This window comes from Stylophora pistillata, chromosome 10 (assembly GCF_964205215.1).
Source record: "Stylophora pistillata chromosome 10, jaStyPist1.2, whole genome shotgun sequence".
Taxonomy (NCBI): Eukaryota; Metazoa; Cnidaria; class Anthozoa; order Scleractinia; family Pocilloporidae; genus Stylophora; species Stylophora pistillata.
The window spans coordinates 16,863,105-16,889,755 of NC_142528.1; the positions used below are offsets into that span (position 1 = coordinate 16,863,105).

Genomic DNA, 26,651 nt, shown 5'->3' on the forward strand with positions numbered 1-26,651 from the left:
TAATTTATTAATTTATTTTAATTATGTTGTTCCTTGGTCTTTTAATTTATTATTATTATTATTTTATTTATTTATTTATTTATTTATTTTCTTTTGATCTAGTCAAGCGCGCTATTTACATTTTTCGCGTTTTTAACATTCAAATGTAACGTAATCCCTGACACGTAATTTGTAACGTACCTTAATATAAATTCAAATGTACAACCGTTAAAAGCTCATTTGCAACTGAAGATGACATGAGAATGTCGAAACATGTCTTGTAAATTTAAACTCAAAGTTGTTGTTTCTTTTTTGAGAGTTACCTAAAAGGTCAATGCCAATACTGTAAAATTGGGCAGTTCTTCGCTTGTTTTCTTCTTTCCAGAAGGAAAACTGCACTGCAGTATTGCTGATTTTCACATGACATCTTCAAATTCGAAAACTCAAAAATATAGAGCCACGAAATTTTTTATCCTCATCAGGCATAAGGGGGTCTAAATTGGTATTTGAAGTTTGAAGTTCAGAGTTATGGTGGTTGCGTGACTTACAGCTCCGATCGCCTTTGTCGAAAATTATAGACCTATTTGCTGATTTTTAGCCTTCTTTTTGAAATTAGAAAAAGTGTTTTTGTACATGTTTGTTGGTTTGGTCTAGATAATCAGTGAGCTAGATAGGCAAGTAAGTTCAAGATGTTTTACTTTATTTCCAGCCGCCATGTAGGTGGACCAAAGATACCCACCAACATGGCTGTCCCATACTTGGCTACCTTAAGTTTGGGAAAACAAAGAGACCTAAATCTTGGAGAAGTGCTTCCTTAACCTATCTCCTATAGCATAGCAATTTCTGAACCTTATCTAATGAATTTCTTTCTCTCGATGCGTAACAGTGAAAACGAAGCCAGCACAAGTAGCGCAAGCGTCAACCAAAACACAAAAGATCAGCCGAAGAAAAGGACCCGTTCTACCGTAGCATTTCGCGTGCTATTTTTTCTATTTCTTTTTAGAATGAGATGGGTTTGTGATTGACATATGGATCAATCAGTAAGGTTTTGGTTGAAGGATTTTATTTTCATGCGACCGCCGCCAAAATTTGGAAAGCACGAAGAATTCACTCCAGTGCGACCTGGTCATTTTCCACGCAGAAATATCTCAGTATCTCCCATTATATAAGCTTTGAAGAAAATTTATCCGTTAAAAAGCGAGCATCTTACTGTTTGAATCAGCGACTTGTACCGAAAAGGGCCGCTAAATTTGCGAAGCGAGCAAGCTGCGGAATACGATGGCTTGAGTTAGAACTTTTTGCTGTCAAATGAAGTAAATTTTTTTATTTTTTGGGCTGTAGGAAAGTGTCAACATTCAGTATGCAAAATTTCAAATAAGTATGCAAGAGACCCAATTCATCCAGGGGAGAGGCAGTGAACTACACTGACAGAGGGTAATGCCACTGTTTATTGAGTAGCCCTACAATACCTATTTACATTCGATTTTTATGATTTCACCTTATTTACAACGGTCTCAACTAGAAGCTTACACTTTCCTTACGGAACCTCAAACTATATATAACCTAATGAAACCTTTACCGACAGTACACAAAAACAGCTCAATGCAATATATAATCAGGTTAACCGAAACCTTAAGCGAATCCTAATCCGACCTTCACTTTAACTGGTCCATGAGAGGGTGCAATCTTTAAGCAATCGTTCTGCTGATTTAGCTTTGGATGCGAACTCATCCCATGGATCGAGAATCTTTGTGTGTCTCAAAGTTTGGAACCATGGCTCACGAAGTGAAACAGACCCCACATTGCCAAGGGATGTCTCCAGTTGCACATACATTTCTTGTACAATTCTCGGTAAACTCCGCTGTTGCAGTTTTTGTGCTACCATAATTGATTGAAATCGGGAAAATTGTACTTACTTATCTTTGACGATCGGTTCTACCTCTCCATGGATGACAATTTCAAATACATGTCCTTTGCAGCAATCTACTTTGCCACAAGGCGTAACGATACAGATGTAATTTTTCGTCGAAATACTAACAAAACATTCCACATCATCCAAAGGAATTTGCGTGACACTTTTCATTTGGCTTTCCGCGAACAATGATATACAGTCCGATTTACGTATGCCGATCTTCGATTTTATGTTGTATGTTGATATTGTAATTTGTTAATCAAACATTACCTCAGCAGGTATCCTAAGAAAGGAAATATAGGAAATAAGACACATTGGTGCGTCAACTGCTCCTTGATTTGCATCAATAAAACTTCGCGCGAACTAACTCTTGGTCCGGGCGAAGCAACTTTTTTCCCGGGCAAAACTCACCTTGTCGAAACGACCGTAATTCCTATAAAATACCAGCGATGCCTATTTCAAACAAAGAAGGAGAAAGTAAAGGCTGTAGATGAAATGATTGCCACGGACCGTGAAGACAAGAACCTTTACGGGATTTTCGGTTTTACGGTTTAACTATTTTTTAGATCGGTTTTTCGGTATATGTGCCAAAAAATTTCGGCTTTTCGGTTTTGGTGTTCATTACGGTTTGTGGATTTTCCCTATTTTAGCATTTTGTCTTCGGTTTTCTTAAAATAATACCAGTTGTATTTTTGATTAGGTATCCGATATGGTTTTCGAATTTTCTTATTTGGGTCCCGGTTTGTCTTCGATCTGAGCAGCAGTTATGCGCCTCCACTGATCTGAACAGCTTCGAAACCTCTGTATGCTACACCTGTCGCCACTGTATCAGATCGTTTAGGGTTCCGACAAATGGGCTGGAAAATTTATCGGTTTTCGGTTTTGATCGAATTTTTTTTTGTTGTTGTTGCGGTTTTGTGGTTTATGATGATTTTCTCCACGGCTTAACGGTTTCTAAAAGACCTCAATGTCTCCCCACTATTGGAAGCTTCTCTTTTACGTGCGTTGAATGAGTTTAATGAAAGTTTTGACTAATGCTCACCAACCAAGATGGTACCTCTCAGTATTAATTAGCGAAAATAATGGAGAAAAAAGTCATTTTTGTCCCTCGGTCCTTATTCTAAATCTATCTACCATTAAGTGTGACTGTGTCTATGTTGTCAACCAGTACTCGTCATAAATTGTCCTACTAAAGATTCTCCTAAGCTCAAAATTTCCACCAAAAATCGACTTGAATTACTACAGGACGTAAATTGTCAAGGACTGCTCTATTATAGTCCGTTATCAAACCTTTTCTAACTCGAGGATTGGGCGAAACCTAAATTTTCAGGTTCTGGCTTACGGGCGTACGAGTAGAGTCAGTTGGTATCTGACGTTGTCAGTATCACGTAATATGTCAAGAACTTTCAAGATGCAAATTTGTTCAAAGTATTTGCAACGACACCGCGGAAATACGTTTTGGTGACGTCACAGTGGTCAGTGGTCATCAACTTTGGGCTGCCAAGCGCTTTCAAGTGTTTGTAGACTGAGTTCGATGAAAACATCTTCCTTTTGCGTGGTTTTAAGTTGGAAAATATCCATGATACTTCTTCTTGTTCATATATTTGATCCTTTGAATGGGTTTTTACTACTAAAACCATGTCTTAACAAATAGCGGTACAGAGGAGTCATTTTGTTTGGAGTTGTGTGCTGGTAACAACAACTTGTTGACTTTAGATGGCCGTCATTACGAAGCGCGATCGTGGTTCATCAGTCACCCTCGCCTTCAAAATCGTCAAAAACAGCGATAGTTATCCAGAGAAAGCAGGAGATTAGTTCTGTAAGATACTTTTCCAGCGAGGCTGAAGACTGGTTGGATTTTTAAGTGTGTTTAATTAGCATAAAGCGATACTGGTAATTATTGTGTTGTGAAAATATTCACACTCACTTTGCGCCGACGTGTGGTGCCTTTCGATTTTGGAAATCATTCACTTGGATGAGAATTTTACCTTTATAGACTGAGTTTTTGCCATTTCACCTTTCGGATTTTCTGTGCCTTTAAGAACGGGTGTCCGTAATTAAAATATGAAAACATTCGTTCATTTCATATACTTGCAGTTTTATCAACAAGTTATCTCTCGTGAAGAGAATAACGCTAGTTTAGTTAATATAATGGTGATGTTTACAAAGGGAGCGGAAATCGAAGAAATTGTGAATTGCTAGCTGCGCCAAGGCTCGACAAAGATTATATAGGCGATTGATTGAGGGCGCTGAAAATATGTAATATTTGAGACCGTCCAACACGATCGGTTCATTTACAATTTATCTTTATTGATAGCAATTGATGGTAGATCTCTATTACATGTCTCTAGTAGGGTTGCTTCTACCTGTTGCCACAACTGCTACTTTAATTTCCCAAACAGCTCTATTTGTTTTATACAAAGGTATTTTCAATGAAACCCACTTTTTTATTATTAGTATTATTTTTTATGACTCAGTCATTTGAAACTTTCACAGACACTTGTATGTTTACCTGAAGTATATTCCACTATCTTGCATGTGCATTGCATTGATTTATGCAAATAATCAACTACTCTTCTTCTTCAATTCATTTTTTTAGATTAGCAAAGCTTTACGTGGTTTCTATGTGTTTAAGGAATCATACACATCACATGCTCTGAACATAGTAGAGGGGACTACTAACTATGCTCTGAACCACTGTACTGAAGGATAATTATGATCCCCATCAGTAATATTACATCGTATTCCCATTGAACATCATTATGAAACATTCCTATTTGACTTGTAACCATTTTTTTTCAAGGTGGCAGCATATATGTATATTGCTGAAACTAGTTGAGAATTTCTTATTAACTACAACTAGCATAGCCATACCATTGTTCCCCTCCTTAGTAATAAGCTGGGAAAAAGACATCTGTATGGTGTTATCATTGTTCATGTTTGGGAATATGTCATTCCTGATTTTTATTTGACTAGATAGGCACAGCAGTACACAGGCTAATTACAAGCTTTTGGTTTCTCCTCATGACTTGGTGTTAACTGGGAATTGACAGCTGACTTTATCTAATCAATTTTCTCCTGAACATTTTTAACAAACAACTTTGACTTCAGAAATACTTCTGATACTTTCCCACTGACATTTCTAATTTGGAAAATTAATCAACATAATCATTATGTTCTTTACACCTCCATGAAAACCCAATTAGAGTTCTTCTTTTATAACTCAGCAGGCAGCTTCTGAATATAAGAAATCAAGTGTGGAAAATAGTTGATTCATTCAAGGCTGTTGCAATATGAGAAAAGACAATACAGTGCTTTAATTATACACATAAATGGATTAAATTATATTATAAATTATAATTATTTTACCTTACAGTACTTTGTTTTTTAAAAGTTTGTTTTCTAGTAGTACCAAGATGGTAAAGTTACTTTGTGAATCAGGGAGCTAAATAAACCAGAAGTATTCTGTTAGCTGAGTACTTTTTATGTTACAGATGGCAGTAAGTTAGTAAAGAAAGAAAAGAAAAAGCAAAAATAAAATAAAATGATTAGTGAGGGAAGAGTAGCATAAAAAAGGCATACTACAAATTATTCGTAACTGTGATGGGAAACAACACTTGTTGGGAAAGTAAAATTAATGCTCAGAAAAAAAAATTACAGCTCAGAAAAAAAATTACAAACTAAGGTGGAAAGTGAAAACTCAATTTATTATCATTAGAATGGACATTTTGTACTTAAAACATACCTGAGTTTATTCTCCCTCTAGTTGAGCCAGTTTTTGTACTTTTGAGGGCTTCAGTCGTATACATGTTACAGTCATAGGTTTTTGGCCAACTGTATTACATACACTGAATAACGAGTGGGGATAGGGTGGCCGTGCCAGACGGGCATCCTTTGTCTTCTTCTAGGCGAATCTGACCGAAATGCCGTTGACATGCCGGTTTATACGGTTCAAGCCACTGCTTTACAAACCTGATAGTGCAGCGTCCTCGGATCACCGCTTCAGCCATTCAAAAACCGTCTCATTTTTAGCCTTAGTGCATAAGCTTTTTTATTAACAAAACTTAGTTGCCACGGAGCCGCCAGCGAAAAACAACAATTTCATATCGTGTGCAACTTCAGTTCGGCTTTGGCAAATTATATAATTGAGCTTAAGAACTATCCAAAAGGTGAGCCGAGTTTCAAGGCTAAGTTGACAGTATTCTTTCTAAGTTTTGCCTCTTTACGCTGTAGATATGACTCACGGCGAAAAACATTGTAAATTAAAGTTATCGGCATTTTATGGTTTCGTCGAGGTGTCCGCTGACCAGTAAAATACTGTATCGTGTCCTAAAACACGTATTTCCGCGGTGTCATTTGCAACAATGATGAATGAGGGTAAATTGATATTAGCCGAGCTCTTTCATCTCTTTTATCTTCCAAACATCCGGATACCATCCGAATACAACTCCGATCGAGTATTTTATTTTTATTTTTTTGCACCTACTGGCTTTCAAGTTTTGGTACATTTCGATTAAAAAGATTTCGAAAAACATACCGAACACACCGTTTTTAAACCAAAATTTGCATGTTCTTCGAACTGGAAAAAGCAAAACATTAGCATTTGAAAAAAATTTTGTTTTTATTACGGAATGAAAGCCAGAATTCAGAAAGGGCGGTAAGATGGACAGATCTTTCCCGCTTGTCCTCTCCCGTAGCAAATCAGAACTCAAACTTTACTCCATCTTGTCTGTTCGTAGCGCCACCCTTCTAACAATTAGATTTATAAGCTCAAGATTTCAAAACTTAAAACGAGACAGGTTCTTGTCTTTATTAGCATTTAGTAGCCATCGCCACCTGTCCCCTTTGTATTTAGAGAATCAAGAAAGAACCCACTACCCAAGACTTAAAGTAATTTTTCAAAATAATACCTAGTAGCCTTGCTGTCGATATGATTTTCGTTACCCTTGTCGTTCGATAATCGATTTCACTAAAAAAATTCCGTGTTTGATGTATTTCTTTCACCGAACACAATCGAATTCAGTCGAAGGATTGCGGTAACGAAATTCGATCTGATCGAATGAGAGTTAGTTCGATCTGTTTTGTCGGAGATCATTATAGAGGGCCATAGCCAAGTAAAGTATTCGAATCACATTGAAAAGATTCAAATCTATCGATTTTTTTGGCAACACGAGGAGGTAGGGAGCTAGCAGACGCGAGGAAAAATATTGTTTTCAGGATAGGTCACGAGGAACCTTAAAAGATGTATGTAGACATGTATCTTACACTCTTAACTCCGTTCTTGTGACACGTCATCTCGTCTGCAGCTGCAGTTTGTCGAAATCGTGTTGTAATAAAATGACCAAGGAATTGAATTTAGTTGAATGGTGTAGCGAACTTTTTTCTACCTTACCCTCTGGAAGAAGCGAATCTTTTGCCAGTCTGTTGATGGATTCAAAGAATCTTTTCGAGGCTTTTCTTTTTCGATTCTTTTCCGGCATTCTTTAATTTTGTCAAAGGGTTTTTTCGAAAGTGCCTTAGTACGGAACTGAACCGGAGCTGTTAGGCTGGTGACTTGGAACTGTTTAACAAAGATCCCCCGCTGGACTTTAGGCCGAGTTTTCGACAAGAGAGGACATGCGCGCTAATTACCAAAGCGCCTTAAGATTTGCTTTCCATAGACACACCTCCCTTTCCTATTAGATTCACCATCCGACCTGGTCAGTGCTCTGTGCAACAAGTGATTTAAATAGCGAGTTACAATCGAGCCTCTTTAATTCCAAAAACCATGTGGAGGATTAACACAACGCTGGAGACGCTTAAGTGAAGCAGAAATAAGAACAAAGAGAGAACAAAGAAAAATGGATGAGTTACATCTTGGAATCCCAAATAGTAAAAAAATGATCTGTTGTTTCGCGGAATTTTCTCGAGTGCGGTCCTCAGTCGACCCTTCCGAGAAGGAGAGGCTAAACGCATGAATAGCAGACCATTTCTGTCGGAGTCCGTGACGCAATTGCTAAATTTTATTCACGTAGAACAGGTGGTTAGCAAAGCAAAATGAATTGTTGGTGGTTTTCAAGCAATTTTCAGCCGAACTGAACTTAAAAAAAAAAAAAAACCCTCAGTGACATTCCCTGAATCACAGAACAGCGAGCATCATCCACTACGCTAAGGGTCAACAAATCCTTTTAATCGTCGCTGTTTAGAATCAAACGCGTGCTTACGTATTTTACATCAGATATGAAAACGGATCGTCCAAAGGCCACGTAGAACGGGAGGCATACAGAACTGGTAAGGATGCCAAACGTAGCAAACTAAGCAAACGTTCAAACTGGGAAATGTTTCCACTGTTCGGTGGTTAACGAATACGAGCTGACTATAGCTGAGCTGATCAACTTCGCGGTCCACGCTATATTTCACAATAATTATTAATTATTATTAATTATTATCAAATATGTTTTGGGGTGGTTTAAAGCGGCAAATACCTTCGTAAGGATTGCCCCAGAAGTTCGCGCAAGATGGCCCCTCTCGTTTTTAGAGTGCGGTGCACGTGTGTTTTGGAACTGTTGCTAAAAGGATTGTGTTTGCCACTTAACCATCAAACACTGCGCTCAAAGATCTGCTCACGCCTGGGCTGTGGGCAGGAAGCAGAAGGAGTTATTATTCTTCCTCCTCTCGCCCCACATAGTGGTTGCCAAAACCTTTAAAACAGACCATAATTTGCGACAAGACCATATTAAAAAATCCAACAAAATCGGAAATGAAGTCGACTATAGGAAGACAACCCCCATCCCCCAAGTGCGTATGTTTAACATCAGAATTGCGAAATAGAGCCGGAAACTGCTCCTACAAGCGTTGTGTAATGGTATCAGAAAAAGAAAACAAAATAAAACAAAACGAAAAGACAAGCAAAGGTCTTTTAGATGCTGTTTAGAGGGAGGGACTTCCCGGATTACTTTATCTCTGTCTCGAGACATCGTTCTATGAAGGAAATGGTCAGAATCTTTCGTAATGCCGGAGAGCTATTACAAAAGGAAAAATATTAGTTTGTTTTTAATGTCATCGATAGTCCTGTTAATTACGTACACGGATGTCAATCATCAAAAACCGTAACAGGAATAAAACATGAGTCGGTGTATAAGAAGGATTAATTGAATCGGAATGATAAAATATGCGTTTGTAAATTGCATCCGTTAGACTCATTCCATCATGAACAAGCGAGATTTTCTAGTAAAGCAAAGGTCAGGTGTTGTGGGGGAAAATATTTGTGTTATCCCAAAATGCGTTAATAGAACGCGATTTTCAAACATTTTTATAGCCTAAGATAAATGACAAGATTTCTTTTTTCTATGTTCTTGGTTAAACTGGATGTTACCGGATTTGAAATATTTTGAAGTATGCTTCTGAAAATAAGATTTCTTTAGGGACGGGTCATTATTTTTGCCTGGGGGAGGGAGGGTCGGAGGATTTTGGTTGTGTCACAGTAGAATTTACCTGATTCCCACAAAGGCTCTGTAGCTGTGGTGTTTTAACAGTCGCCCCTCATCGCCAGTAAATTTGCTATTGTTCCCCATTTATATTCTGTTAGTGACGACTAATGCCCCCCCTTCCCCCCTGGAAACCACGTGGGTATTCATTATGTGATCCCTTAAAATTCTCCGACGCCCCTCTCTCCCAGGAAATGCTTCAAGATGTAATAGCTAGGTCCCAGTCCTTTTTATAACCAGTGACTAAAAGTCTACGAAATTTTTTTTGGCAGTTAGTTTTTCGGTAAGATATTTGTCAACAGACTCAATCGAGCACGTCACTGGAGAAATAAATGAATCCATTTTGTCAATTATTAAAGTTGTTTATTTCGTCACTTAAATCATTTAATTTGCTACTAATTTTAATACGAAAAATAAGATTAGTCAGAGAGCATTTCAACTATTCGTCCCTCCCAGAATCGAGATATGGCGAGTCTGTTAAGTACATTATAGTGTAAACTAAATGACGACGTGTTTTTTTGTGCACCGATTTTCTGACAATGAAGAGTATTTAGGAAGCCAAAGAAATGATTCAGTGTTAATTTCGCGGAGACCTTAATTCATTCGCTGTAATATATGAGGTAAATTATCGAAGCCCACCAAGAAAAAAACGAAATTTTAGATATAGCGAAAAATGAACTAAGTCTGCTAATTGGATAATAATTTATTCCAAATGTGGAAAAACCCGTGAAGTTCAGATAAGGGTTCATACTGTCGCAGGCAACTGAAAAAAAGTGTTGGTTTTTTTTTTTTTTTTTTTTTTTATTATTATTTTTTTTTATGTCAAGTACGAATTATGTACCTCAGTTTGTAAATACAGTCAGTACTTCGTTGGTTCTCCATCTTCTCGAAAAAAATATTCAATTCCGTTAAAACGACTAAATTGTATTCCCTGTTTATCAAATCAGTGAATTTTGAAATAGATACGTTTTTATAATCAGTTACTCAGGTATCTTGAATGGACCTCTAACATTAATAATAAAAAAAATCATCTGTCATTTTTATCACTAGGCGTTAAACCAACAACCCTTTTTACATCAGTTGAGAATTTTGATGTAAAAAAATTTTAAAATGTTGTCTTGTCAATCCATTTCTCGATTTTACTATTGTTTTGGACCCGTGGAAATCAGGATCGGCAAGAACATCACTACTAAAATTAAGGGGAGTCAAACATGTGCTTATCACGCAGGCCGCTTTGCATGCTTTAGTGCCGATGCTGTTTCATTGTTTTATTCTTGTCCAATATTCAACACAAAATTTCAATCTATTGATTAGCATTCTTAGAGTGGAGCGGTGCAATAAAATGTGTGAGATGTAATTAGCCACGAAAAATCAGTACTTAAAACATGTTAAAATGGGTCTTTCTTCCGGTCAACTCTTTGTTAGTCGCGCTGATCAAAGACTAGGTTCTCCCTAGCCTTTAACCCTCAGTGGGTGTGGATTTTGTAGTCAGTTGCAGCCTGTTGTCGGCCATAATGGTGTTCGAGGCTTGCTGCCTGAGCCAGGAGGAGGCCGAACAAAGGGCCAAATCTAAAAAAATAGACAAACAACTTGCCCAGGAGAAGGTACAGTACCGTCGTCAAGTCAAAGTCTTGCTTTTGGGCGCCGGGGAGAGCGGGAAAAGCACGTTCCTAAAGCAAATGCGCATCATTCATGGCAGGGATTTCGACAACGATGCATTGAATGAATTTCGCCCAATCATTTATGCTAACATCCTCAAGGGGATGAAAGTCCTAGCTGATGCCCGAAGGAAATTGAGGCTCGAATGGAGTGATGAGATGAACCAAGTTAACGCAGAAAAGATCTTAGCTTTCACGGCACCACAAATGATCGACACAGACCTCTTCATGAGTTACTTCGATTGTGTCAGGAGACTCTGGCGGGATAGGGGAATTCAAGATGCTTACGACAGAAGGAGAGAATTTCAGCTGGTAAGATTATGCATTCCATTTTTATTGATGTCATTTGTGCGAAGTTAATTTGTAGATCGTGAATTTCAGGTTAATACCCTGGCTAAAAGAACGCGGCTTCTGCAAGCCACCACAAACAATGTATTATGCATAACCCATAACTCTCTGATTTCAACAATGCTGGCCATGAAGGAAATTAACGCCGTATATATTGTATTTTTTCAATAGCACACACACTTAGGCTATTTTACTATACCGTGCACTGTTTTTTACATCAGCTGTCAGTGTCATACGCAATAGTAATGGCTAAACTGAAAGAAATGTGGTGAAATACACAATCAAGGTTGGTTCACCAACTTAATGATATCGAGACCGATACAATTCAGCAAATCGCATCTGATGGTAGTCCACGCTTTGTTCTTTACTTTATAAGCTCAATTGTTAGGTGAGACCTTTCAGAACAGGAGACTTTTACGTCCTACCGTCAAATTAACTTGCACATCGAACTTCTAATTTGTATCATGTAGTTTAATAGACAATGTGTACGTGGAAATGTTAGTTTTGTTAAAGAACAAACGATCGGTCATGGGTAGGTTGAAATTTACATTCTTTCAGGCATGTTTGTAATCATTCCTTTTCTTTTTCCAGGGCGATTCTTCCAAGTATTTCCTTGACCATTTGCATCGGATTGGTCGTCCGGTAAGTTCTCTCTTTCCCTAATTTGCTATTTCTTCTCACATGGAATCGAAAAGAACCTTCAATCGAGGTCGCCATTTCAAGCGAAACTGTAATTGTAAACATGCCGAAATCTCTGTACTCGGTGCTCATTTCATCAAATATGTCAACGTCAAATTCAATTTCCCGTATTACTTTCCAGAGTAAATATTCTTCTCTAAACAGAATCCAGTTTTCCCTTGCCTCAAAGTCGGAGAACGCTGTCAACGATTGGAATAGCAATAACAAAAAGTGAGCCCAATAAATTTCGAAGCTGTCTTTAATCCCAAGCCGAATAAAAACCTTGTGCGTCATTTTAGTTTAATCGACTGCCCTTTTATTTCTCATGCTCCTGTTTTACGTTTGCGATTAAACAACTCGAAAATTGGTTGTAAAATACATGTTTCGTTTTCATGTTTGGATTTACAATAATTTGAGAGTTTACAATAACGTGATTTGTCTGAGCAGTTAGTTAATTTAGTAAAGCTCTCAAGAGTAAAGAAGCTCCAGTTTAGAAGCACGCCCAAAATTTCCCTTCTGTTTTTTCTGTTCATATGCACTTTAAAAATCGTTTCTGGTGTTAAAACCTGGTCAGTTTTTTGAGGTAATATTTTCTCTGTCCACCTTTGTTAAGTGATTTACATTGAGTGCCTAAAGTGGCTATAGAAAGTTATTTGTTATAAACACACACTTCAAATTTGTGGGAGTGAAACAGAGGTACTTCTAATGGCAGTCCTGAAGGGGTCTGTTTTGCAGTCATTGAAGATTTGACAGAAAATTAAGTTTTTCTTTAGATACTATCTGTTTAAAAACAGATATATATTAGAACTACATATAGACCAAAAAGTGGTAATTTCTCTCATAAAGGACACTTATTCAAACCCTTTTAGCTTTTTTGTTTTTCCCTTTCTTTTTTTAAAGATAGCTTATATCTCATCTGCACATCCTCTGAAGTTAACCTAAAATATTAAACTTCTGTACCTCCTGATTCCAGAAAAGAATCTTCAATCTCAAAGGGAAATATTTTACTCTGAAGATTGTTGTTCAGTGCATGTTTGCAATGGAGCTTGAACCGCACTACTGAAGATTGTTGTTCAGTGCATGTTTGCAATGGAGCTTGAACCGCACTACACAGATCAAATTTGATTATTCCAGGGTATTATTTGATTCTATTTGTATTTACCAAAGTTATCCCCAACCCACTGTCCAGTTTGTTTAGGTGTAAGAAGAAATTCCAACCTTGTAATGATTACAGTTAGTACTTCAGAGGAAGTATATTCTTTCAATTTTGGAGAAAAATCAACAAATCAATCAGTTATAATAAAGCTGAAGGAATAATTAGAATGTCTTCTCTAGGGCTTCATGAATATCAGCTAGGACACTTTCTGGATCAGGCCCTCAAACAGTTTTTAGCTCTGACATTTGATGAAAAATTTAGCCAAAATCAGTGGTAGTTTGCCCATCCCAATGGTTCATTAAGAAACTGTACGGCCTGAGTTCCATGGCCAGATGTCCTCTATCTTCAGGCCACAAGTATATACCTAGGAATGTGGTACAAGTCTGAGATACTAGGAGCTTGAATTTTTTAGGGCAACATTTTGGATCATGCCATTCTTGGGTGAATTTGTTTTGTGTTGAGCAATTTTAGTAAGCAAACAGTTTTGTCAGTTGTTATTAGCTTGTGGGTGTTACACAGGGGAAAATATTGCAGGGAGATAATTATTTTTGCCATCTTGAATTAGCTGTTCTTCCATACTAGTTAAAACAATTTTTGTATGAAAAGATGAACAATTATCAGTTGTCATTAGCTCATTTCCATACATGTTATTTGTGAAAATTAACTGGAACTGAAGAGAATGTTTACAGAGATAAAAGTTGAAATCTTACAGGATTGACTATATAACCAAATGGCCATCATTTCATTTTTTTCGAAATTACAGCCATCATGACTTCTTGTGTAAACACTTTTTAAGAAAGATTAGTCATGTAGTGTTTGAACTGTGAACTATGCCCATTTATTCTGAAAAGTGCCATGTTGGCTTTGTTATGCAAGAACATTTCTCTATGAAAGCTTATCTTACTCAAATTCTTTTTTAAGTAAAAGAGTTGTTTTGTCAAATGTAAGTACCTCTTCCTAACCTAGGTCAAGGTCTGTACTGTAAGTTATAGACCAAGTTTTTTCTGCTTGGTTTTATGGCTCAAGTGTGAAAGTTGTGGGCCATAAATCTGAGCAGAAAATACAAGGTTCTGTAACTTACACTACAGACAGAGAAAACCAGGTCAGTAAGATATATATTTTATTCATGGATTAAAACAGAGAGGAAAGAATTCAGTTAAAACAAGCTTTTGAATCAAGTGGACCATACAGTGAATCATGGCCTGCTAAATTGACCAATCATTATGTACACAAACCAACTGAGAGATGTAATAATCAATCTTACTCATCTTTTCTCCTTTTCCAAAGGATTACATGCCCTCAAAACAAGATGTCCTTCATGCAAGAAAAGCAACAAAAGGTATTGTAGAGCATGAGTTTATGATCAAGGGAATCCCTTTCAAAATGGTAGATGTAGGTGGTCAAAGATCACAAAGAGCCAAGTGGTTTCAGTGCTTTGATGAGGTAACATCCATCCTTTTCCTGGTATCGTCAAGTGCTTTTGACCAGGTTCTAATGGAAGACAGAACAACGAATCGTCTGGTGGAGTCCTGCAACATATTTGAGACTATAGTCAACAATAAGTTCTTTGCCAATGTTTCTATCATCCTCTTTCTCAACAAGACAGATCTTTTAATGGAAAAGATCAAATATGCAAACATTAAAGACTACTTCCCAGCTTTTATAGGTGATCAAAGGAAACTGGAAGATGTTCAGAACTTTATTTTACAAATGTTTGATAGCAAGCGACGAGAGAGGTCTAAAGCTCTCTTTCATCACTTCACGACAGCCATCGACACAGAAAATATCAAGTTTGTTTTCCATGCAGTGAAAGACACTATATTACAGGAGAATTTGAAGTCTTTGATGCTGCAGTAACTCAGAAGTGCAAAGTATATTGCCACATGATGTTTTCAAGAAATTTCAATTAAAAGGGTTTTGCAAGACGTACTAAAGGTTAACAACGTACACTACAAAGACAGGAGTGTAGTTATTCATTTCTCATTTTGCCACTAGGAGTGCCAACACAAAGACAGTCCAATTACTGGCGATATCTTTGAGAATGTTTATTTACAGAAGAAAGCTTAATTGCTAAAGCATACATAACAATAAAAGCCTCTAACTTGTAAATCTTCCAAAAGGTAGCTTTTTGTACTTTTTTCTTAGGGTAATTTGAAAATATCCTGGTTCTGAACTGGTCAGTGTTATCTACTGGATTATGAGTTTTTCTAATCTATTGTGTAAAGTCTATATATTATAGTCTGTGATCATTGATTTTTTGAAAGAAAGGGTCATATTCTTCATTTATATGCTGGCTATGACCAATTTTTTGATAATGGTAATGATAGTACAATTTAAAGTGTTTTGATTAAAGTTTGAATGTTGTAACTTATGGAAGTTCTTTCAAAGAACTGAGACTGGCTAGAGTGTCAATGTCTCACTTTATTACGGTCACTTTTGAAACACACTTGCAAATATTGTAAAAATCTGGATGCTGCTAAGTCGAAGAAAACTATTTTGTAACTGAATTAGAGAATTATCTTTTTGATTTATTATACTAAGTGCGTTAAGTGATGTGATGAACAAGAATAACTTGCCACTGCCAAGCTGTGGTTAATTATTGAGGTAATTTTATTTTCATATTTTCCAACTGAAGTGCCTGACTCTGTTGCAACTGTCTAAGATTAGGATTTGTATACCATTCTTTGTTTTCTCAGAAAATCTTTGGGTGAAGTTTTCTTTTTTCGGTGTTCTTGCCCCTTTTTAATCATTTTTGCCATGAACAGTTGACCTTAAAAATGCAATGTTTTTGCAAGGATTTTTTTCTATTATTTATCTCTGTTTCTCCACTTTTCTTTAATGCACTATCATCATCACTTACATACAGAATTTGAAGCAGGAATAACATGATGCAAAAAGTGGCAGTGAGGGATGGCATTCCACATGCATGATACAAAATGGCTACAATTTGAATTCACTTTATTTGTCCATGGGTTTTAATAGAAGCTAGGTACTGGTGGTTTACAGTGTCCCTTTAAGATTTTTCTCTGCTGTCTGTTTAACCTGCAAGTAGGATAAACACCCACCTATGGTATCACCAGCTGCTGCTCATGGAAAAAGTTATTGAGACCCCCATTTGTTTAAATTTATTTAGCAAGGAGAGCTTTCATTTGCTATAAAAGTAAAATAATTGCAAATTAATCGTGCACTGTGTGTCCTTATATAAACCTGAGTTGAGAACAATTTATCATTATAGTTCTAATTAAACTATAGCAGTAACTGGGAATGAACTTTGAATTTCTTTTAAGAATAAAAATGACAAACTTTAGCTTCTTATATTTTAAGATTGTGGAGCATTAGTAGTAACAACAGGTCGTAGATAGAAAGTACAAGATTAATAAAAAAAATTGACTTGTGTAGTAAGTGTACGTTGTTTTGTGCTGGTTGTAAGCATCCTCATGTGTAGAAACATATTGTAAAGGGCACTTTCCATAATGTAGGAGAGGTCTTATGGAAGAATTGTCAAAGTAACAGTTCTTCATATGCAAAATCCCAACAATTTAATCCTTTACACCTGAACATCAGTTTGCATATTCTCCATACTGTTCTCTATACATTTCGTAAGGGGCTGACAAGGACAATTTGTTTAACAATTAAGCACCTCTGGTTATTGATCATTTCCTTTACTCTTGACTCAGGGGTGACATTGTAAGGAAAAATTACATGCTAGTGACTCAAAGGGGTCAAATTCATAATGATCGTCATAAATTTAGGACAAGTTCTTGAAAATTACTACTAAGAAAGTTTGAGAAGTCTGAATTTGATATTCCGAGTAGGTCAACAGTCTAAACCTCTGCAGAGGGTTATCTTCTGTTCTTGATTTCAACAATTCTTTAAATTACTCTAGGAAGTGACTGTACAATATGTACAATAACATATATATTTTAACTGTTCTGTGCAGATTTAGAGCAACAAATGAATCCATAGGAACAACTCTAAAAGATGGTACATGAGACTACACCATTTCAAATATGCATTTATTGCATATTAGGGGTTTCAAAATTTGCAGACTTACAGATTGAAATTCTTTGATGCCATGCTTTTTTCAGTCTATTAAGAGTACATCACTTATGGTTGATACTAATTTTTTCAAATTTAGTCTTAACAGAGTGCATTTTTAGAAAAAGCAAAATTCTTGTTTGGATCAAGATTAAAAGGTAATTTGCAGATCACCAAAGGTCACTCAATTCTGTGTCTGTTATGGGAGGATGTTGATCAGTAGTAATTCATCAACTGAAGACAATGACATGCATTACTAAGAAGCATATCATTTGTTTTATAACCACCAAAGAAAAGTCCTCCACTGAAATGAAAAAACTTGGATCTTCACCTTCTCTTTGAGTTGTTAGCAAGTCCTCCACACTTACCCTCTCCCCCCATGGCTCATTAGGGCATTTACAGTGGATACTTTTTAAGGATAAACTACCTGCATTCACATGGAACACAACCTCCCCACTCCCCTCTAACACCAAAAGAACAATAATCAGTCCGTACCCTCTCCCCCCATGGCTCATTAGGGCATTTTCAGTGGATACTTTTTAAGGATAAACTACCTGCATTCACATGGAACACAACCTCCCCACTCCCCTCTAACACCAAAAGAACAATAATCAGTCCGTACCCTCTCCCCCCATGGCTCATTAGGGCATTTTCAGTGGATACTTTTTAAGGATAAACTACCTGCATTCACATGGAACACAACCCCCCCACTCCCCTCTAACACCAAAAGAACAATAATCAATCCATACCCTCTCCCCCCATGGCTCATTAGGGCATTTTCAGTGGATACTTTTTAAGGATAAACTACCTGCATTCACATGGAACACAACCTCCCCACTCCCCTCTAACGCCAAAAGAACAATAATCAGTCCTTACCCTCTCCCCCCATGGCTCATTAGGGCATTTTCAGTGGATACTTTTTAAGGATAAACTGCCTGCATTCACATGGAACACAACCTCCCCACTCCCCTCTAACACCAAAAGAGCAATAATCAGTCCTTGTTTTGTGCCAAACAAACCAGCTAAAAATTAAATGAAAGGACCAACCTAGCAGGATATATTTTGCTTTTGTTGCATTCCAAAACAAATGAATGCCAGCATGAAAATTACCGTGAAAGGAACAAAAAGAGGTGTGAGGGAGTGGAATTAACAAAAGACATAAATTTGCTCAGGAAAGCTTACTATACAGACTTATTTCCCCTCTTTAGAACCCTTCAGAAACCTGGGACATAAACCCACGACACCAATCAATTACCACCCTTTAAAAGAAGTAACACTCTAGAAACATGACTTGAAACTGGACTGAATGATATCATCATTATGAATGAAATCTACAAAATCCGCACCGACATGACTGAATTTTTTCATAAATAAATTACTAATAATGGTGATAATTACTGGTAGATGAAAAACAGAAAACTGTCCCACAACAATTTCATCACAAATATTCCATACATCGGTATTCCCAAAAAAAATCCTCACCAACTAGACTAATTCTTCATAAATAAATCATTATAGTGATGAATGGTGATAATTACTGTGACATGAAAATTATACAACCATCAGGAAACAATTTCATGGCATAAATGTTCCATGCATTAAATGCATAATAAATAAACAGGTTTACCAATATGACTGACAAAAATATACATCCTTAAATAATAAGAACTATAAACATCAAATGCTAAACCTTAGAAAGATTAGTATTTAAATATCACTTCTCACTCTGACTGATGAAAAAAATATTCAGTCAAAAACAATATTCGCAAGGGAGTGACTGTTGTTTCAATTGTTGGGTGATCGCCTTTGCTTGGTAGGTGCAACTTTGTTGTCACCATGGTGCTCACATATATCCACCTTCATTATAACAGACAGACAATATTTAGTTCACCCGACTTTGAATATAACAAAATAAGCCTGCAGAACTGGTAGGGTCTTAACCCTGTAACTCCCACCAGTGACTCAACAACATAATTTCTACTTACAGTATCTATACAATGTCAAGCAACTGGTGATGAGAATAAAAAAATATATTCACTCAAGGATTATCATTTGATGAAACATCAAATTCTCACAATAAACTCTAATAGAGAATGCATGGTGGACAGTAAGAAGAATTTCCACTAAAATATTGTGAGTTAAAGAGTTATGCCCTCACAATATCAATAATGGTAGCCAGCAGACAAGTGACAAGAGAAAACAAACTTAAAAGCAACAAAGTGTCATTTTCAAATACTGGTGACACCAAACTCATTCCTAATTTGAAAGAAAATGTTCAGCAGCTAAAAGGGAAAATTGTTGACCAGTCCTGGGATGGTAGAGGTTTTAATTGTTACAAAATATAGAGTTTCTGAGGAGAGAATTGGTTTTCTTTGTATCCATATTATTAAAGACTGTCATGGGGAGAGGAGGGGGTATTTACTGCTAGATGTTTAAGCTTAGTGGGTAGGGAATGACTCCTAACAGTGCATTGGTAGCTCAAGGCTCAAAATAATTCCATGGCTGGCACTGGTCAAGTTGTCCAATCAAACCTAGTTTTGCTGACACAAACTATAACTCCTCACCCTTAATAAAAAAAGCAGCATTGAACTCGGTGAAGGAAAAGCCATATGGCTGTATTTGAAAGCTGAACTTAGCTCAGATAAACTGTTCAGCCATCCAAGGAGTTGACTTGACAAAACTGATCTTTAACAGCACATTATCTGTTGACTGGCCATTATTTCAAGCTCAGTAGCTGTAAGAGTATGGGCATTTATTCAGGGAAATATACTACAAGTGACTCCTCCCTTCTTAATTCCTCAGCATCCTTAGGAGATGTAAGGTAAAAATCTGTAAAACACCAAACTTTGTTGAGTTAAACAACCTCCAACTATACTTTCTATACTGTTTATGAAAACCTTCAATAAAACTGAAATCCACACATGCAGTTCTTTTTACTTAAAATACCATAATACATTAAAATGCAGGAAAAAACAATATTTACCATTAAATAGTAACCAAGTTATATTGATCACTTTAAATATCAACTTGTGACAACAGTCGAAAGTTATGTCCTGACAAAACAGGTTTTAATCTGATTGTGACCGTTCCACTGCTGTATAATTCTCCAAGATTTCTTTAAGGGATGGAAAAAAGTAATGAACTATCCCTTGAAACTTTTGAACAAAGCTGTAACCTATGGCTGCCGAACTCCAGGTGAAGATAAGAAAGGCTGTAATGCAGACTGACACAAAGAAGACAAAAAATATGACTGCACTGAGCATAGAGACTGCAATCATCAACAGTGTGCCTTCGACCATTGCAAACCCAAGCATAGTAAAGAGGAAACTGTATAGCACAAATGAAGAAAACAGCACTATGGGTAATGCTGAAAGTCCCATGAAGATTGCAATAAATAAGGTGGCAATAGGGTATTCTATGACAAAAGATAAAACTGGTGCCAATATATTGCCAAGGTTTGTATCCTTCCACTTGTGAAGGATGCGTAGGCTTAAATCCCCTTGCCTGTTGACTTCTTGGGCCATTTCTTCCCTGAGAATGGAAAACATTCAAATTGTGAATAAAATATGACAGAGTCTGTATATTGCTATTTCTAGAGTTTGTCATTAGCTAACAGCTAATACATAAGCTTACACTAACAACTTAAGATAAGACATCTTGTTCAGTTGATCACTTTTTTTGTCATTGTCCTATTCCATTTCATCAACCTCTTTTATCCCATACTTTTCCTGAGAATGCCAGATTGACACACAGTGTTCCTTTACTTCAGCCAAAGGTTCGTTACCAACCTACTTACTATTGCATTACTGAAATAGCTTGGATATTCTCATATGTACTCTTTGAGAGGGAGAAATAGACAAGACAGTAGGGAGGCAGAATAATGAAAAGGCAGATCACTGATTATGTAACCATGCAAACATTTCCCATAAAGCCACCCTGGGTCTCATCAGTTAAGGATCAGACCTCTTTTTTGGACAGTGTACATACTGAGATTTACACCAAGAAATACTATCATTTGTGTCTCTGATTATATGTACAATTATGTATTTCACAGTTGTTTGCTTCCAATCTTTGAAATATGTGGGTCAGTAAGAAAAAATCTCAGCATGTATGAAATAAAAGCATCATACCATGGAAAGTGCTTGAAAGATTGTTCATGGTTATTCACATGTTGCAATGCATAAATAAACTCACTCTTTCCATGTGATCACTTCTTTGTTGTGCTCGCTCATTCATTTTATCTTTTCTATACATCGCATCTTGTGAATAAAATCGTTCAAGCTAGGAGTTAACGTGTTAGCACCTCTACAGAGCTTCCCTTTGGGACATAGTGCTTTAGTTTGCATGAAATGCAATGCTGTGGAAAAATTGTCATGGAGCTCTGTCATCATATTGTCTGACACTATCAAGGCTGAAGAAGCCTGCACAGTTACCTCAGGAGATTTCGTGTCTCTCCCCACCTTGAAAATGTGCTAGCTTGATTGAAAACTCGCTAACGCACGTCGGTTAGTCATTTCCAAAGATCAAGCTTGATATAGGATCTTTTTCTATCCTCGAATGCACTATCGATCGCGTTTTTCAAATCCGTACATTTCTGTTTACCTTAAGTATTTGTATATAACTCATGCGAAAAAAAAAGAAACAAGCTTTTATGAAAAAGTCTCAGCTTTTTAGGACTCATTTAGTCATTACCGCGTGGCTGGAAGAGACGACATAATTTGCTAGGGCCAAGCTCAGTAACAAACCTTCAGTTGATACTAAGCTGAGGGGGTTTGAAAATAGACTTCGCAAGTTAAAAGCTTCAGTTTTTAAGAGGATTTATGAATAAGCTCAATCAGTTGGTAAGCACAAGTTGATAACAGCATTGTGTTTACGATTTGACGCAGGTGGCAAGAAGCTCATTATGTTCGGATCGATGATAAACTTACGAAAACTTTTATAATTGTATGGAACTGCAGGCAAAGCAGAGCTTGAAAACATTACTTACAGTTAAATGTTCCTTTTCCTTATGAGTCAATAACAAAAATTATCAGCAAAGAGGCATCTTTGCAGAGTAGAGAAGCAGTCATTGCAACCTTCCCTAGACAGATCACAAATTGTTTATTTAGTTGTTCGAAGCGAAAGATTGAAAGGAAACTGGGTATGAACGAGTTGAATTGTGGGAAGATGTAGGCCCTCGCCACATAATAGATAAGAGTAACCTTTGCACTTTGACATCCATGGAAACAACTTCGATTTCTTACATTTCGGCATTAAATATTAAAGAAAAAAAAATATGGCGAACACTGGGAAAGGTCAATCAACTTACAGCTTCCTTTGATGTTGCAAAGAAACTTGTGGCTGAACCCTTCTTAAAAATAACGGTAACAATAAGATCGGGAGCCCATTACCCATTACCCATTACCCATTATTAGTAATGGGCTCCTGGAAGATGTAAATCACGAAGATGCCTTCATCCACATGGTTTTCAGGAGGGTCCTCAAGATTAGAGATAAGAAATGAAATCAAGATCAACAACCTATTTTTGACAGTCACATGCTAAGAGCTTGATAATGTTTACATTCAAGGTTTTTTGCAGGTTTAACGGGAAGGATGGGAAGTAAGAGATACATTGTTAAAGTGAGTGATAAATAATGCTACAGTGTCTCACGCCCCTATCATATGATGATGTGTTTATGGGAATATGAACCAGTATCTCAAGAACAAGAACAACCATTGATCCAAAGCGGATTATACACCGGTCGGGCGGTCAGCTGAAAAAGTCCACCGGAGGAAGAATTCAACCACGGTTCGGGAGCACTTTGACAAAAGAATACAGGAAAAGGCCGCAACGTTTGTTTTGCCGTGACGCAACCAGTACAAAATGAAATGTTTATTTCTTAAGTTCCCCCCGGTGCACCAACATCAATTTTGTTTTCGCTCTTTTTTTTTTTTTGACTGGTACGACGAACTTCACCGAAAGAGAGGGACTACTTGTAGTCTATTCTGTATTGTTTTGAAGTAACTATGCACTTTTCGCAGCAATTCGTCGAGTAATGGTTGATGGCGACTGCGTCTTTCCCGCTTCAATAACGGAGGTTCGCACACACGTACTGTTTCATCGTTGGAAAATATCGATGTTGTAGTCGTCCTCGTTTCAGAAACTCGACGGTACCAAAAAACACCCAAACAAAAGTGAGAAATATTTCCTTTTATTTGTTTAAGTCTATCTTAGCATCAACATTTCACCCGCTGTACATGTTACCTTGATCAATTCTCTGGGAGCAAACTAAGTTAGAAATGAAATAACCAAACAAGACAAACGAAGCGGTCTTCTTTGCGTTTTGCGCAAGTACAACCCAAGAACTCTCAGTCTAAAATTGCATTTTAAAGAAAACTTACTGCTATCTCTCTATGAAGATAAACATTTCTACGTTTAAAATAACACAATATTCACATTCCACTGCTTTAACCCAAAAATAACTCACAGTAGTACAGTACTTTGACTAAGTTAAAAATGCCATGAATTATAAACCCCTGTTACTAAAACAGAAAAATGACACAAAAAGGTGCTCTAAACACGTCAAGCACTCTTCCAGACTTATCAAACTCCCAGAGCCTAGAAATATCCTGGATTCCTCATCAAGAGGTGAAAATATTACTAATAAATTAGGAAAAATGGTGATTTTCAACAATTATCTCATAATAAATACTATTTTCACTTAAGTGTTTACCCTGTCATGTAACGAAGACCAGGCGAAAGGTTCTGTGATAAACAAGGCTTGAATACGTTTCTGCGAGCGCTGTCTAAATGGGAATATAACCTGGGGAGGCTTTGAAAAATATCTTCATGCAAAACCGACTTGGGAATAAATAGACTACTTTCATAGAGGGAGCCAGCTCTCCTATATCTTTCTTTTTTTTTTTTAATGTTTTTCTATGCATAGGTGTAATCTGGGTCAACACAAATCTCGTGCGTGGGCACAAACGCCTTGGCCATGACACAAATCCTAACTTCATCTTGACACCAACAAGCTGGAAAAAAGTGCTTAAACCAATGAACAAAAAGAAAACAACCGAATCAATCATAGCTCAACGAAGTAAACCAACGAGCTAATTAGTAGAATTCACTGCACATTCGAGAGAAAATGCGCGTTCACCAAGTCAAGATCACATCGCAATTGACCTGGCGAGTAAAGGAGAGAGATTTCAAACTGACACTACTAGACTTTACCCTAAGTTTTCTACGGTGCTGCTATGTATCGAATCTATAGCCTGTAAATTTTGATATAAAAACTATGCATAACTAAACACAAATTCGGTCCTTTTTTTCTTACTGTTAGATGTGAAAAGATTTAGTGACAAAAACTTCGTGTTTTCGCCTTCTCCAGTAAACTCTATAACAAAAACCAAAAAGCAGAACTAAAGTTAGGATTATCTATAGGAAAAATAAACCACATTAAGAAAAAACCAGCCAATAAATGAAAACGTAAACGATTAATGCAAGACCACCAATATGTACCATATCATTCTTATCATACAAAGAGATTAAGTAATTCCGACATTATTTTCTTACTTCTTAATTATATTCCATTTGTTATATACCTAAATTTTCATACTAACATACATTAAAACTGTCCCTAGATTTACGACGGATTCACCCATCTTGCCGTTTACCAAAAGGAAGACGTCACGCTTTTTAAATAATAACTAGAGACAAATGCCGAAGAATCTTGAAACTTCTCGCTTTTCATGCCATTTTTAATCTGACACTCGCAGTTTTCAACTAGAAGCCATTTTCTGCGGCTTTTGCATTTAAGAAAATCTAAGAAATTTCGGCATCGCTTCGCTTTTAACAACCCTGTTTTGTGCGCTTTTGGTTAACTATTTCCGCTTAATCTCAATTTGGCCGCTTTAGTTTTTTAATCTACTGTGTTTTATTTTGAACGCTTAAATTGGCCTAGTGCTGCAAACATACGAATACTCCTCTCCGATTTTCGCAGTAATAACGGTAAGCACCAATTGAGGAAAACTGTAAAGGTAAACTACCTTTGGCATTGCTTTAAAACTCTGAGGGTCAAGACATTGGCAAAATAAACCATAAGAGCTCGAAGCAACTACGAGTAACCGGTAAAAAGCGCGGGAATCATGCCATAGTTCTCGCGCTAAGCGGGGAGAGAACACAGTTACCACATTCCAATGTGTTGTGGCCTTATTTGGTTGCTGTAGTACGTGGCACGAGTTTTTCCTTGGATAATCTCGAACAATCAGTGCCACATGGCTCCACAGGAGTGAGTGCTCGTCTCAAGTGATTCAAATTCAGACACTTGTGAAGTTGCCTGTTGCAGACGCCGCGATAGCTTCGGCGCGTAGTCTGAGGTACAACTTTCCTCGTTTCCACGGATTTTGAAGGTGTAGTGGCTTAAAATCGTCCCTAAAACATTTCTCTTGTCCACCGATTACTGCAACTAAACACAAGTCTTTTATTTTCTTATCAGAGAGATTGTGCCAATAGGAAGATTTATCTCTGTCTTGGCATTTCTTGTGCAGCTGTTGCACAACCATCTTGACTACTTCATCTGCTCTTGTTGCAGGCGTTATATGAAGCTAAGCGACGAAACATACAATAAACAAAAAGAAACATTAAAGATTGTTCAACTTGTTGACAGGATATTATCGTGTGGCCGATACATAAGGGATAGCAAACCATGCAGTACCCATCAAAAACGAAATAGAGCGATGTTCTCGATAGAAAACTGAAATGTGGATTCTATTTTGCTTCGCTAAGTCGAGTACAACACAAAGTTAACAATCTTAAAGAAACTGTTGTTTACACTGAACAATTCTTGTACGCATCCGAAGTGTCTCGCATTCTTATTTCAAGTAAAATCTTAAAAATTACAGGAACGTCATTGGATCGCGTCAAACCAATTCAGTATTCGAGAGAGGTTTAAAACCACGTTTGGGTCAACAGGAAACAGTGCTGCTGAAACGTTTCTTTGAATCTCTTTTGCTGTCTCCCTTTTGTTTTGAAGAGGAGATGATCTCTATTTATCTGATTCCTGACTCTATTTGCGAATTAGAAGACATTATGGGAGATCATAGTCTGACTCCTAGCCTTTTAATCGTGCATTCGATTCTGATTATCAAGTAGTCTACCAGTAGTACCGTGACTGTGGCTCCGGGAGGTAAACTTGTTTCTCCTGCTGTATGAATTTGAACCACTCCCTCTCTGGGGCTACTGCTTGCTGAGGAATCTGACAAAAGATAAACCACCAAATATGAAAATACAGCCGAATCTCTTAACAACCACTCTGAGGATGGAGGAAAGTGGTCGTAGAAGAGACGTGGCCGTTACAGAGAGGCAGGGACTACTACATCGATAAAAGGTGGTTAGTATAACATACAATACGTAACAGAATCAAACTATATCAATG

General features: G+C 37.1%; 3 protein-coding genes and 1 long non-coding RNA gene across 6 annotated transcripts in view; 1 reads left to right on the plus strand and 3 right to left on the minus strand.

The window, feature by feature from the left end:
* Positions 1-1,409: 1,409 nt before the first annotated feature.
* On the minus strand, positions 1,410-7,540 carry LOC148722029 (uncharacterized). The gene is made up of 2 exons (XR_015992377.1): positions 5,637-7,540; positions 1,410-5,128 (listed from the first exon to the last, which is right to left on the minus strand). It is a non-coding gene; the product is annotated as an uncharacterized LOC148722029 (long non-coding RNA).
* Positions 7,541-10,829: 3,289 nt separating this feature from the next.
* Positions 10,830-16,595, plus strand: LOC111329690 (guanine nucleotide-binding protein subunit alpha-13). The gene is made up of 3 exons (XM_022934455.2): positions 10,830-11,327; positions 11,955-12,005; positions 14,485-16,595. The coding sequence occupies exons 1-3, from the start codon at positions 10,872-10,874 to the stop codon at positions 15,052-15,054; spliced, it is 1,077 nt and encodes a 358-aa protein (XP_022790190.1). The 5' UTR covers positions 10,830-10,871; the 3' UTR covers positions 15,055-16,595.
* Positions 16,596-18,526: 1,931 nt separating this feature from the next.
* LOC148722030 (uncharacterized) lies at positions 18,527-22,370 on the minus strand. 2 transcript variants are annotated; one of them, XM_088735649.1, is made up of 3 exons: positions 22,223-22,370; positions 21,430-21,592; positions 18,527-20,766 (listed from the first exon to the last, which is right to left on the minus strand). In XM_088735649.1, the coding sequence occupies exons 2-3, from the start codon at positions 21,465-21,467 to the stop codon at positions 20,304-20,306; spliced, it is 501 nt and encodes a 166-aa protein (XP_088591775.1). In that variant the 5' UTR covers positions 21,468-21,592; positions 22,223-22,370; the 3' UTR covers positions 18,527-20,303. The 2 variants fall into 2 exon arrangements, 1 of the variants encoding a protein (XP_088591775.1); XR_015992376.1 differs by lacking the exon at positions 21,430-21,592.
* Positions 22,371-23,410: 1,040 nt separating this feature from the next.
* Positions 23,411-26,651, minus strand: part of LOC111329691 (ankyrin repeat and fibronectin type-III domain-containing protein 1) — a 34,644-nt gene continuing 31,403 nt past the window's right edge. For both annotated transcript variants that reach the window (XM_022934456.2, XM_088736435.1), the window contains 2 exons: positions 26,383-26,471; positions 23,411-25,821 (listed from right to left, as the gene is read on the minus strand). In XM_022934456.2, the coding sequence (XP_022790191.2) occupies positions 25,534-25,821; positions 26,383-26,471 (377 nt within the window). In that variant the 3' untranslated portion in view covers positions 23,411-25,533. The remainder of the gene's footprint in view (positions 25,822-26,382; positions 26,472-26,651) is intronic.

Coding starts and splice junctions, on each gene's coding strand:
- LOC148722030 (XM_088735649.1), bottom strand. CDS start 21,467: ATGAGCGAGCACAACAAAGAAGTGATCACATGGAAAGA. Junction 20,767..21,429: donor GAAGTGATCACATGGAAAGA/GTGAGTTTATTT, acceptor TTCCATTCTCAG/GGAAGAAATGGCCCAAGAAG.
- LOC111329690 (XM_022934455.2), top strand. CDS start 10,872: ATGGTGTTCGAGGCTTGCTGCCTGAGCCAGGAGGAGGCCGAACAAAGG. Junction 11,328..11,954: donor GAAGGAGAGAATTTCAGCTG/GTAAGATTATGC, acceptor TTCTTTTTCCAG/GGCGATTCTTCCAAGTATTT. Junction 12,006..14,484: donor TGCATCGGATTGGTCGTCCG/GTAAGTTCTCTC, acceptor CCTTTTCCAAAG/GATTACATGCCCTCAAAACA.